The sequence below is a fragment of the Ipomoea nil genome, unplaced genomic scaffold (assembly GCF_001879475.1).
Source record: "Ipomoea nil cultivar Tokyo-kokei standard unplaced genomic scaffold, Asagao_1.1 scaffold2283, whole genome shotgun sequence".
Classification (NCBI taxonomy): Eukaryota; Viridiplantae; Streptophyta; class Magnoliopsida; order Solanales; family Convolvulaceae; genus Ipomoea; species Ipomoea nil.
In genome coordinates, this window is record NW_017618711.1 from 1,406,992 (window position 1) to 1,422,500 (window position 15,509).

At 31.2% G+C, this 15,509-nt stretch overlaps 1 protein-coding gene across 1 annotated transcript; it reads right to left on the reverse strand.

Annotated features, from left to right (window-relative positions):
• Window positions 1-12,114: 12,114 nt before the first annotated feature.
• On the reverse strand, window positions 12,115-12,573 carry LOC109151155. Its single transcript, XM_019299073.1, has one exon. It carries the CDS (start codon window positions 12,571-12,573, stop codon window positions 12,115-12,117), a length of 459 nt encoding a protein of 152 aa, XP_019154618.1.
• Between the last annotated feature and the right edge of the window lie 2,936 nt (window positions 12,574-15,509).

A 15,509-nucleotide genomic window follows, 5' to 3' on the forward strand; every position in this document is an offset into this window, starting at 1 on the left:
ATTCTAAGACATTATAGAACACAGAATGCTATATGGCACACACAATTCAACGTAAGTGTACGCTATCTTCTTTTCCTCTTTTCATTTGTGCACACATTCTATGCCATTTTCCCTACTCATTGCAATAAGGAACACACTTAATCTCTTCGTGATGGCACAAGTATTATAAGGCAAGTGCACACCGGGTGTATTACATGTACCTCTTCTCCATGGATTCACTTGAGCATAATTTAAGCATGGAATGACTCACACAGATCAACCTTAGTGCATATCACTTCATGGTCACAAAAACATTTCACATTATGGCAAACATAGTGTAACACATGAGTACACTAACTTCTTGAACGCCTTTGTCTACATAAACTAATTCTAAGTCTTATGGCACACACATGAAATTCAAGTGCACACCATAGTTAACCATACCGTCCTGGTTTCTAAGGCTTCAACTCGTTAGTAACACTGCACACAATTCTGAAATGGCACACAGAACGCAATATGGGACACACAATTCAACATAAGTGCACATAATCTTCTTTTCCTCTTTTTTCAATCGTGCACACATTCTATACGGTTGGGTACAAACATTTTAAGTCTTGGTTACACCATATTCCTTACAGTCAATACAATTCTCGTTAATTAATTTCATATGTGTTATTGCACAAAACAACACACCTGTGTTATCCAAGTGCTTGTCAAAACACATAATGGCACACACACATCAACCTGAGTGCACGCCAGTTCATAGTCACACTAATGTTTCTCAATATGGAACACATGGAGTCACTCATGTGCATACCAGCTTCTTGTTTGTCTTTTCGTACAGAATCTAGTTGTGACCATTATAGAACACTCCTGAAACCCAAGTGCACAACATAGTTCAATGCCTCATCCTGGTATCCTATGTTTCTATATGACAGTACCGGTGCACACATTGGCACACACATCATAACCCAGTTACCCAGGTGCACACTAACTTTGTTGATCCTGGAGAAATATCCATCAAACAGCCGGTCGGATGAACTGCCTGATGAGCCATCATGACCTGTAAAGCGTTGTACACATTATTTTCTTAGTATAAGGTTAAGCTAAGTGGCACACACATTTGGCCCTATGTGCACGCGATAAGGGTTCCTGTAGCCTGTGTGGCACAGTGATTACCCCGTAGGTGCACACACGATTATCCCGCCCTCGTAGAATGGGATGTGTACAAGGGCACATACATTATCCGTTGGCGTGATTTCCGCATGTACACTTACCGTGAGTTGTGAGAGCACACAACCAAGGTGGATGGAACAGGCGGAGTTGTGCACTTGGGTTTCGCGGTGTGTGCCATAATAAGCAGAACTAGTGTGTGCCCAAGCCGAATCAGCCAACTGTGTGCACTTAGGTTGTGCAGTATGTGCCTCAGACCCCCCAAAAAACTCCCACCATGAATTCACGTGAACCAGACGAGTGATTAACACAATGTACAAACCATTGTACTACATCCTTCTCTTCTTTAAGCAACTTAAAAAAATACAGGACAAATACTAGCACATCTCATGCGATTGTTTGTGTAGACATACATGTATTCAATCTCATCCCAAAGTGAAGGATGCACATGAACGACAGTACAATTACCTTCAGTGTCGCCACTTGCCATCCCTTCACAACAGTTAGTTGCCGTTGATGTCTTTTCTTCGTCGCTCTCCGAATCCTCACGAACGGTGGACGGTCGTCCGGCAGTGCAGATGAGCCGATCGTAGTATCTCAGTCCAATTGGTCTCCTTCCATATCTTGGCTTCCTTAAATCTTGGAATGAAGCCAAATATAATATTAGTTTATAATTGGTATCTGAATTAAATTACACTATTATCCTTTTTAATTAATTATGTTTAAGATCAAGATTAAAATTGATTAATTATCTAGACCTTTGATTGAGCAAATTTTAATGGCTTAGATAAGTTCTTAAGTTCCTACCTAACAAAGAGTTCTCACTTGAAGGCCTTCCTATATATATATATATATATATATATATATATATATATATATATATATATATATAATAATAATAATAATAATAATAATAATAATAATAATAATAAAGTTCAAATGCGGCGGGGTCTTCCCGTGCGGCGGTGCGGCGGAATTCCAGAATACACCAACAGTGTTAACAATATGCACCAACAGTGTTAGAAAAACACACCACAATGAAATACAATAAAACATCATAGAATACACAACAGACTCAAAAAAATACACCATATAACTCACCACCCCCAATGGTGTATTTCTGAACAGTGTATGGTGTTTTTACTCACACCTAATGGTGTGTTTGGTGATGCAGGGCTCTGTTTACTCTGTTTTTTGTGGTGTATTTTCCTAACGTTGATGGTGCATATTTGTTGAACTATTGGTGTTGCTGCACCGTAAAAAATCGCCGCACCGTAAGACTCTGCCACACCTGAACCCGCATATATATATATATATATATATATATATATATATATATATATATATATATATATATATATATATTTGTTTCATAAAATCATAAAAAACACCTCTTCACATGAGAACTGGGGACTAATTGGATCTTTGATCTTGGGATCATGTAGTGTCATGATTTTTTTTTTTTTTAATAAGATTTGTTAGATTATTTATTTATATGTAGGGTGAATTAGTAATTAATTTTGTGTGTATTTAGAATCCTGATATGTTATGCATAACTTTTGGAGTTATAGTTTTGGTATGATTGTATTTTCAATTCTATTAGTGTGCACTCTAGTATAGATTTTTGTGCATACTTAAATGTGTGCACCTGGGGGCAAAGGTATGTAGGATGTGTGCACTACAAGGCATAACAATATGCATTCGAAGGGAAAAACTGTGCTTTAGAAGAAACAAAACTATGTACTCGAAAAATGAAAAATATGCATTGGAAGAAGGAAAAATATGCACCCAAAGACAAAAGAATATGAACTTACACAAAATTATCATAATGCCACCGTAATTTTTTTTTTTTTTTTTATAAATGTTCTTCATTCTATATGGTTGATTTGGACTACATCAATGACTGAGATTTAACCCTATTTTTCGATAAGCAACTCTTTGCATATGATCTGTTATATATATATATATATATATATATGGGTGTGAGGTCGTGTGTTTCAGGTGCGGTTGTGGGTTGAGATGAGAGTCATTGATCTTGGCAAGATTAACGTCCAAGATTAACAAAATTAAAAAAAAAAAAAAAACGCAGTGACAATTTGGTAATTTTGCATCTAGGTCAAATTTAAGGTGCGTGATTTTTGTACTGTGTGCTTAACGTGCTTCAATTATTAGAACCTTAAGTGTGTCAGTCTAAAGCTTTAGGTGCATGGTTTTCCTTCTTAAGGTGCATGGTTTGTGTGCTTAAGGTGCGTCGACCTAAAGCTTTAGATGCGTTGTTTTAATTTTCTTTTTAAGGTGCGTCGGTCTAAAGATTTAAGTGCATGAGTTTCCTTCTTAAGGTGCTTTCTTTTCCTTCTTAAGGTGCTTTGTTTTTCCTTCTTAAGAAAAAATAAAATAAAATGAACTTTTATTAATTTCATAAACAATTTCATGAATTCCTTTAGGTTGCCTGTCGTTTCAGGTGCTCAAATGAGAGCATTAATGGATGACTCGCGTGTTTTTTTTTTAATTTTTTATTTAATTTTCATTGATTTGAACCATATAGATTTGATTAGTGACTCAGATCTAACTCCATTTTTTACTTGGGAGCAACCCTGCACCAGAACTCACCCATATGTGTATATATATATATATATATATATATGTGTGTGTGTGTGTGTGTAATAGGTAAAGCTAATTTATATATATAATTTTAAGGATTTCTCAAAATTTAATTAAAAATTCTGGTCCAATTAACTAAAAAACATATTTAGTTCAATTAATTCGGTAATAGTAATTTTGGTTCAATTAGCTATTAAAAGTTTAGAAATTTTGATTAATTTGGTTCGATTAATCGAATGCATACAACACACCCCTGCAAATGTGTAGTAACTAAGATGTACACATTTGGTTGAAGATAATCAAAATTTGTTGGCTTAAAAGTTTTGCATTTTTCACACTTTATTACTAATAATATTTTTCTTTTTTTTTTTTGCCTTCTTTAATCATTTTGAAAACATTTAGTTATAAGATTATTTTTATTCGTTAAGGAGTATTTAAATAAATTTACAGAGAAAACATAGTTACTATCGGATGTTTTTGACTTAAAATCTGTTTTCACTTATTTGGTTTGTGCTTTGAAAGGAAATTGATGAATTTACATATATATTTACCCTTTCATCACCGTTAGTTCTAACAGCTATTTGATGTGATGGACTAAAATACCCGCCACATAAACAATTTAAGGACTAAATTGGGTCACATTACATGTATAATATAATTAAGGGATTGAATTGAGTTAACTATTTTAGTATAATTGAGTGACTAAAATGGTCATTCTGCCATACTTAAATATGTTAGTAAAATGTGTGAATCTCAATTCAAATTATTACAAGTTGAATGCTGCTAAAATGTTAAACATGTTTATGATTCAATTATTACATTTAAAAAAGATATATTTTTATGGAATCATTTGCTCAAAAAATTTTAATGGCGAACACTGTCCCTAGTCACCAATTAAGAAAGGCGTGATGACTTTAAATTTCTAAGTACGAATTAAACACCTTTTGAAAGGTAAAAACTTCAATGTCAATGTATAATTTGACGGCTCTTTAATCTTTTCATTGCATACTATCATTAGGCTAAATCATATGTTCCATCTGATCCGTCCAAATGCTTTGAACCTCAATTTATATATTAAAAAAAATACGTAACGTATATCGTATATCGTTTCAAAGTCAAGATCAAATTATAAGGTTAAGATTTGTCTTGATTCTATAATATATAATATAATATTTTGAAAATGTAAGTTAATACGTGATAGAAAAATCTCTCATGTTTATATACTTTTTATATTTATTCCTATTATAATTCTATACAGATCAATGAATCAGAATACTACTCATAATCCTCACTAATTCTGATAGATTTTAGAATGTTGAATTTAAAAGTATAAATTTAAAATGTTAGAAATAATTATTTTCTAACAATGATTTATATAATAAAGGTGGTAATTCTATAAGGTACTCATGTTGATGATTAGTGATGTGTAAAGGCGGGATTTCTGGGAGAAATTCCGTCCCTCTCATTCTGTTAAAATTTAAGTTTATAAGGGTTAAAAGATGTATAATGAAAAAAATGTTTTGGATTTCACATTCCTATTCCTAAAGGGATTTCTATTCTTAAAGGAGGTTTCCCATTTCTCTTGAAAGAGGGTTTCTCATCACATCTATAAATACCCAGGAAAACTCTAGGGATCTTAACGGTTTTCAAATCTCTAAGTTTTCTGGTCTCCGTATCATAGGAGGTGAATAACGAATACGGATCAGAGAGGTAAAGCATTATATTCTTGATTCATTCAATTTAGAGATTACATCTTCAATAAAGTCAAGTAAGTTTTATCTTTTCTATTTACTTAAAAATCCATGACCATGAACATTGTTTAATTGATTGATTTGATTTACGTGCGATCATTGTTAATTGTGCTTCCGCATTCAAGTTATAGCGCATAAAGGATTATTTAACGGAATAAATAATTTGATAACTTAGCGATGTGAATTTGATAATAACTTAGGAAAATTAGTTCTTCACACTATTGAAATCATACAAAAATCAAAGCAATGACAGTGGGCTGGATTGTAAGTGGACTGCACAGTATAAATTATTGTAGTTTTAAAGAGAGTCAAATGTATTTTTTTAGTGCTTTTAATGTGTACAAATATATACTAAAATATTGCTTTGTATAGATATATTTGTCATATATATATATATATATATATATATATATATATATATATATACATATATATACACTAGTATTTGCCCCGTGCGATGCACGGACAAAACTTTATAAATATTGTTGTAATGTTATGATACAAAGCTGAATTAATTTTATTAGAAATGTAAATATAGTTATACATTGTAATATTTTAATGTTAAGACAATATATGACAAAAAATGCATTCGTATTGCTAATCTCATTTGCAATAATGATCTTACAAAAAATGCATTCGTATGGCTCAGATTGATCAAATTTTAATTTTTTCTTTAGATTTCCTAATTTATCCTTAATGAATATGATTTTTCGTTAAGTTTTCCGTTAAATATTATCTTTTCCGTTAATTTCTGTTAGCTCACCGTTAACTTACTCATTGATTTCAATAAAAAAGGTCTTAAGTTCGAACCTCATTCCAATCAAAGTTGGCATAATTAGTACTCTATTTTACTCTTATTAAATTATTATAAAATAATAATTTAGTAGTTACAACAAAAAATAATACATATGCATTTCTTTAATTTAGAATTATGTGTCTACAATGTCATTATTCAAAAAAAAAAAATTATTCATTATCAATAAATTAAATAAGAGAAATAATTTCATTAGTTATATTATCTTTATTTTTCTCCAACATAAAAATTCTTTACATTCAAATTCATCAATTGATTGTATTCGCTACATTGTCCCTAAAGTGTCTTTATTAAAAAAAAAAATATTCATTATCAATAAATTAATTAAGAGAAATAATTTTATTTGTTATATTATTTTTATTTTTCTCCAATGTAAAAACTCGTTACATTCAAATTCGTCAATTGATTATATTCTCTACATTGTCTATTATTTTTTTGTGCACTATTTTTTTAATTAAATATCAAAGTTATAATACAAAATAATGCTATATATTTATTTACCAAGTATTTTATTAATACCATGAAAAAATTAAAAATATATAATTAATAAAGCCAATCATATTAACTACTTGAGGGATTTGTTGTCAAAGAAAGAATTCAAATCACACAATAAATTGAAGTGAGAAATTATCTCGCAATGTCCTTCTTTGACAATCAGCAGTTAGCGATTAGCATTAGCGGATTTGACCAGCGAATTATATCAACGGTTGGTAAAAAGATATTTGAAAAAATTAGTTGTTTAGATTAACATGTAAAAATGACCTAAGGGTATATATATATTTAATAATAAAAATAAAAATAATAATTGTTTAAATAATAATAATAATAATAATAATAATAATAATAATAATAATAATTATTATTATTATTATTATTATTATTATTCAATAAAAGAAATAAAATAAAAAATAAAACAAATAAAACATATGGGGAGCCGAACGTTCGGCTCCCCTTAGTTTTGTCACTTTTATCATATCGGTGGTAAAAGTGGCATGGGAGCATTGAGGCTCCTATAAAAGGAGCCTTAAGGCTCCAATTTAAAAATTAAGCTTGCCCATCCGTTGATGGGCAAGCAGTGAGCCAGCGAAACGGGCTATTGTTATTCGATGAGTCGAAATGGCTCTATAGTATTATTATTATTATTATTATTATTATTATTATTATTATTATTATTATTATTATTATTATTATTATTATTATTTTTAAATATAGAGGTGTTTTGTGAAAATTATTCTCAAAAATGCTAAGTGAAAATATTGTAAATTGCAATGTTTGTAGTTTTAGTGGTTTGGAACAAATTGTTGCTTCAAACTGTTGAATAACCAAACACTTTCTTTAGCATTTTGATCTTTGGGTTACATCATATTTACCAATCGTCTAATACCTTTGGGTGACATTATAATTAAAATTTTTAAATTTTTACTACATCTAAATTCCTTAAACTAAATGAACACTGAGCAAAACACCTAAAGGCCGGACTGGTACCGTTGATTCATTCATTGATCTTGTATATATATGTGCATTCATTAAATATATTAGAACCCTTTGCAACAAAAATACTTTGTTACTATATATTTTTTTTAAAAAATTAGTAACAATTATAATGAATCTCCTATATTACATTATATTTTATTCATATACTATAAGTTACATATTTAAATAAACAAATTCGACATTAAATTACTTATGTATGAACTTTTCATATATAATCTTGCATTGATATACTTTAAAATATTTATTTAATTATAAACATTGGATAGAAAAAATGACCGTCAAATTATTAAATCAAATGAATGGTTCAGATTGTTCATATTTTAATTTTTCCCTGAGATTTCCTAATTTATCCTTAATTATATGATTATCTCTTAAATACCTTTAATTCACGGTTAGTCTAATTTTAATATTAAAGTCTAATATAGAATTATAACAACACCATTAATCTAATTCTAATATTAAATTCTTAATAGAACTCTAACCACAAATCTACTGTCGGAATCTTCTCAAATAATATTAGTATATATTTAATATTTTATGCCCTAATTTTTATTTGCTCTTCCTTATTTTTCGTACTTGGTTTCAACCATACCCATACAATTATTTTATTGACAATTATAATTAATCTTGACTATATTACCTTGCATTTGTAAACTTAGAATTACCTATTTAAATACACAAATTCAACATTCAATTATTGCATGAACGATTACAATATAATCTTGCTTTGATATACTTTGAAGTACTTATTTTTTTTCAAAAAAAAAACATTGGGCATTATCCCAATAAAAAACTAGTATATATATATATATATATATATATATATATATATATATATATATATATATATATATATATATATATATATTGAATACGGAAGTAAAATAATATATTTATCCCAAGTTTGAATTGTATCTTCTTACTAGTGTATTTTAATATGTTGTTTTCCTCAAACTTCACATGTTTACAACCGATAGTTTTCTAGCGGCCAATCATTTTCGCCGACATTTTCAGCATGATACTCTTTATTATTTTGGAATAAATTTATGAATTTTATATCTTATGTTAATTGTATCTTAAAGCTTTTAAAATATAACAGTTTAATATTGAATATTTGTATTATGATCTAATTATACTCTCTGACCCTGTTGACATTATGAGTACGTTGGCTATTCTTTGGCAGCTATTATATTCAAACTTAAGTTTATTTACGTGAAACCTTTTTTGAAGATTTTAATTTGAAATTTGAAAATTTTATGAAGTAGAGCAAAATAAAACTTATAGTCATTACTTTTTTTTTTTTTTTTTTTTAATATTATGTATATATATATTTCTCAACTTATTGAAACCTAACAAGTCAATACTTGACTCCGAATCCATTACCTCCCACTTGAGAGAGTCATTTCATGCTACTTGATCATAAGGTCTTTGGCAAGTTATAATCATTATTTGAATAAAAGAACAAAAGAAAATTTCGAAATTATCAACTACAAACTAAATAAATAAATAAATAAAGTTGCTATAATTGTTATAATATTCTTCCAAAAGGTTGAACCCCAACTCCGGCCCGACAGAGCATTTGGGAGGATGTAAAGGTTGAACCCCAACCCCGGCCCGACAGAGCATTTGGGAGGATGTAAATCATGGTGACTCAACTGAACATGAACAACAGAGGCTAGACCGGTGCTCACTGCGCACAAGGAGCCCCCCTCACTTTGAGAGGTTGTCCCCTCACTGTCGCTAGTGGGACTCAATCCCTGTTCATTCTTCCAAAGTTTCACCTCTATGACCAGTTGAGCTACCCATGCGGGCATAATTGTAATAATATTATTAGACCGGCATGTGGAGTGTGGTTGTTAATATGTAATTTTAAAATAAGTTAATCAATTAATGGTAAGTCTCCTGTGAGGATGCGCAGGATGGTTGGGTCTAGTAGTCATCTAGATGAATGTAATACTTATTATGAAAATATAATAAAGAGGAAAAAGTATGCGGTGGTAATTTCGTAATTTTTTACACTATGTATATTTCGGCAGTACACTACGTGCTACATTTGTGGTGTACTTATGAGTACTCTATGGTGCACTTTTGAATGACATATGGTGCGCGCAGTATTGCACCACTTAATGAGTCTATTGAATCCAATGTGTGTGTGTTTTTTTTTTCTCTTTTTGGTGTTGCACCACAGATCACTCATAAGTGCCATAGAGAGCACTCATAAGTGCACCACCGAAATATACCAAGTGTAATTAATTTTGTGTTGCGTTAAGTGTTGGTATGTGGTGCACTGTAGTGCACTTATTAGTGCATTGAGGTGCAAATATGAGTGACATGTGGTGCACTTAGTATTGCATCACTCAACAGGTCTATTGAACCCATTGTGATTTTATCTAGGGATGACAATTTCAATCCGCCCTGCGGATATCCACCCGAATCCACCCCGCATGGATCGGGTTTTTTTGGGTGATGGTGGGTGGTGGGTCAGGGATAGGTCTTTAAAAAGTAAATCGCGGCGGGTCGGGTTGGATTCGGGTTCTATGTACAAAACCCGCCTAGAACCCCACCCGACCCACCATGTGTGTATGTATATATATATATATATATATATATATATATATATATATATATATATATATATATATATATATATATATATATATATATATATATATATATATATATATATATATATATATATATATATATAACATAATAAGTGTGAATGAAAGTTATACCCATGATTTATGTCCGTTTTTTCCGTTAAGTTTTTTTGTACATTATGCTATAAAGGTTGTACATTAAGATATTTTGGACAAACATACCACTACCGTTATAACTTCCGTTATCTTTTCCACTATTGTTACCATGCACATGCATCCACCATATATTTTCTTATCTTCTTCATTAATAATAATATATACACATTAAATATTTGAGTTATATGTTAATTATTTCATAAATATAAATATCAAATTTATAAAAATGATTTACATTATTACTATTATTATTATTTAGAATAATTTAAATATCTAAAATTTAAATAAATTTAAAATTTTAATATAATGTATTTATATTGGGCATCTATTTTTTGCGCATCACGCATAAAAAATACTAGTATATATATATATATATATATATATATATATATATATATATATATATATATATATATATATATATATATATATATATATATATATATATATATATATATATATATAATAGTAAAATAAGTACTCGTATGTAGTTATTTATAAAAGTTTATATAACTTCGTGTATCTTTTTACTATTTTTATATCTAAACTACTAAGTTTATTTTTAAAAATTAACAATTTAGTTATTATATTTAAATATTTCTATTATTTTATGTTTTATTATCACTAATGAATTTTATTATTTTATTATGTGTAAGTAATTTAAATATTATTTTTTGAAAAAAATAATAAGATGATAAGTGGTGGGTACTCGTAGTGGGCACCCGCACTTGGTGGGAATGGAGGTGGGTTTTGAAAAAGCCCACCCGATGCGGGATTGGAGGTGGGGGTGGGTGGAGAAAATATAAGGTGGGTCGGGTGATGGATGTAGCTCTCCCCGACCTATTGCCATCCCTAATTTTATCCTTTTGGGCAGTGTACCACACATCAGCATTTAGTGCACCACTGAAATATACATACATGGTGTATAAGATTACAAAAATATTACTGTTTTTTTTTCCCTTTTAATTGATTTTCAGGCACTTGATTGTGCACCATAGAGCATTACGTAATGCACTATATAGCACTCATAAGTACACCAGACATCAGAACTTAAGTGCACCACAAAAACATTCATTGTTGACAAAATTACAAATTGTCCCCACGCTGTTTCTCTTCTTCATTGATTTCCATCTGTCTTATTATCTTAGTTCATCTTACAGTTCTGATATATCCACATGATCGCATGTGAGAGCAGAGCCACATTTGATTTTATATATAGTGTGCACGCGTGTTTCTCCGACCCCAAACCCTTTTTTCGTGATAACATTTTGTTAAAATTTATTACTACCATATGGAAGCTAGCTAGCAATCCTAGTTCATTCCCCATACCTACTCTCATTTCAATTTTCAACAAAATTAAGATAAGATTCTATCCTTTCCAAAACAAAAAAGATAAGATTCTATTCAATTAAGGTAAGGCAGTACGCAATCTTTTGGCCATAAGATAAGATTGTATTCAATTAAGGTGAGACAGTTATGATCGCTTGGCCATACTCTCATTTCAAGAAAACTAAAATTAAGATGAGATAAGATTGTATATCTTCAATTAATTAAGGTGAGACAGTAATCCCTTGGCCATCTCCATGGCATGCATGATTACAACAAAAGTTGACAACGACACACTGCCAAGAACCACCGCCATCAACCCCAAACCCAACGCCGGCCTATTCTCCATCAAAAACCTCTGCAACAAACCTATGAATTCACAAATATCCTCGTTGTAATGTTTCACGTACTCCTTTTCCCATCCCATCCAATGCATCTCCGCCGTCCGGTCGCCGTCGTCGCCCTCCAACGCCTTCATCTCCTTAATCCTCAGTCTCAGCACTATCATGTTCTCGTCCACCATCTTGTTGCGGTGATCTTGATGATTATCTCCCCTTCTCGCCGCCGCAATAATAATCCTCCCCGTCGTTTTCTTGTCGCCGGTGGTACGAGGTGGGGTCGCCAAAAACCGCCTCGCCGGAAGCGTGTTCAGGCGGCGAGAGAACCAAGTTGCCTCCATTATTGTTAAGAAATTAAAAGAGATTTTCTTTTGAAATTAGCAAAGTGCAAATGAATTATTGATGGAAGGGAATGATGTTATATTAGGGTATATATATACTAATATATATGTATACATACAGGTTTTAACGTGTTTCACATCGAACCACCTAGGAGTTTCTTAGACAGAAAGGGTCGTCGTATTACGCGGAGCCGCAAAGATTTATGGTCGACAGCAACCGCTGATATTATCTCATTTGTCTTCTTCGTGTTCGTGGGATAATATATATGATGCTGACCTGGCATGATGACACGTCGGTTGCATTGCTTTAAAGCTTTAATTTCTTAGACAATTCCACCAAGCAAGTTAAAAGAAGATGGATGGTGGATCGGAGGAAGTTTCTCTGATCTCAACATATCACATACATTAAATTTATTACAAAATTATTATACAAAATAGATGTGAAAATTGCTGATGAAACTGGACATGTTGCAATATCAGTATTCGGACTACCGAATTATTGTTGTTATTATAAGTAACAAGTTATAGAAATAGAACATTAGGTACTACTTAGGAACTTTCTACAAATATAATAAATATTAATATTTTATTCAATACTTCCACATGAAACATGTAGAAAAAAAATACCACGGCAAAATATCAACAGGTGCTTGCAAGATCAAGAGTTCATACATCATATACACAACAAGACAAATCCACGGCTTCCTACACCCAGTATTGCAAATGACATATACTACCAACAAAAAAAAAAGATCACAAATAGTGAAGATGAAGACAATAACAATGCTACCCAAAAGGAATTAAGAAGACTTAGAAAAATTCAAACTAAAAGTAATATTTATTTAGACTATGCATGGTTTTTAGACTAATTAAGTATTTAGACAAAATTCAAACCAAAAATAGTATATATTTATTTAGACTATGCATGATTTTTAGGCTAAATATTTAGACTATCATATCGTTTTTAGACTAAGTATTTAGGCTATCGATTTTACAAAGTAGCAAACATTTATTTTAGTGACAATTATATTATAATGAACCACATATATTATCTTGCATTCATATACTTTAAATTATCTATTTAAGTAAATAAATTCGACATTCAATTACCTATTATGTATGAATTTCTCCTATACATTCAATTACCTATTATGTATGAATTTTCCTATATAATCTTGTATTAATATACTTTGAAATATTTCTTTAAATATAAACATTAGATTAGTACATTCGCACCATACTCCTGTAAAACTAATTTTATTTATAAAGTTTGATGAGAGTAGAGCCGTCAAAACGGGCTTAGCCCGCCGGGCCGGCCCGCCCCGCCCCTACTTAGGTAGGGGGCGGGTTTCAAAAATAGAAGCCCGCTAAAGAGCGGGCTTTTTTGGCCCGCCCCGTTTAGGCCCGCGGGCTTGGCGGGGCGGGCTTGGCGGGCCGCGGGCTAGCCCGCCTGTTTTTTTATTTTATTTTATTTTTATATATTATATATAATATTTACACTTTATTACTTTAGATATTATTATAGAATACAGAGTTCAGACGCCACAACCCACAAGTCCACAACAAATCCTAGTCCCACTCTCCAAGACTCCAACTTCAATTTTGTTTGATTCATTTTGCATTCTGCATTTATGTTAAATTGTGTGTTGCTATGCGAAAGTTTAATGAATTGAGTGGATTCTATCATTTCTGTGTGTGAATAATGAATTGAGTAGATTATGTTAATTTTTTTTACGTTAAATTCCAGAATACCAGTTGGATAAATTTAGCAAAACAAAACAATAACCAATAAGTTAATAATTAAAAAAAAATGGTTTTGAGGCGGGGGCCCGCCTAGCCTGCGGGCCAAAGGCGGGGCGGTCCGGGCCAACAAAACCCAGGCCCGCTAAGGAGCGGGCTTTTTTGGCCCGCCCCATTTAGGCCCGCGGCCCGCCGGGCTTTGGCCCGCCCCGCCCCGCCAGCCCGTATTGACAGCACTAGATGAGAGAGTGACGACCCGGCCAGTTAGTTCTAGCTAATCGAAGATTGAGATTATTATTATTATATCTAAAGTTTGCTATATAATTTCTAGGAAAATGTGTCTATAATTGCCTTTTTAAAGGTTTTTTTTTTTTTTTTTTTTAATAATTCCCTGGAGGAAGATATTGTAGTTGAAGAGATTTCTCTAGCAATTAACACAAAATTATATTTTGAAAGTTTCTAACTAATATTATCCATTGATTAACCAGGATTATGTGGTCTAATGGTATCTGGGTTGTAGTTCCATTTGAAAGATTATGAGTTCAAGCCTCAGTGGAGGCGTTATTAGTTCTTTGTGTTTCATTAGGTTGAGAAAGTATATGAACAGATACTACAATGTAATAGAGCCACTAGCTTTCAAAAAAAAAAAATTATCCATTGATTAAAATAATAAAATACGCTATCAATTAACATAATTCGTTTATACGATGTCTATTAATGGATAAAGGCCTTCAATTTTTCAAAATTATGGTCTGTATCTGACCAAGTCATACCATAATTGGACAAAATAATTTGATTTCAAATCCCTTAAAAGGTAAAAAGTAAAAGGGAAGATATTGCTTTTCATGGTTTCATTTCATTCGTTGTGTTCATTGCATAAAATCATTAGATTCAATTGTATCGTTTGATGAAATAATAAAATTTGTCCAAATACTTGGAACGATATTATTTGATTGACGCATGCATAAGTAAACAAAACACCCGCCTATCTTAGCTCAAGAACTCCTAAAAAGAGTTACTATTTGATTTCGCTAGTAGATTTCAGCACTTTAGTCATCAACTATTAATTTTATATAATAAAATCTATTCCTATGCATTTACTTTGTTATTTTTTATTTTTTGTTTGAATGCTACTAGCTCTATTTACTTTGTTACTTAATTTGGTCATTTATTCTTTTATATATTAACCGTCATAA

Bases quoted from the DNA above. Each gene is read 5' to 3' on its own strand.
- LOC109151155 (XM_019299073.1), bottom strand. From the start codon at position 12,573: ATGGAGGCAACTTGGTTCTCTCGCCGCCTGAACACGCTTCCGGCGAGG.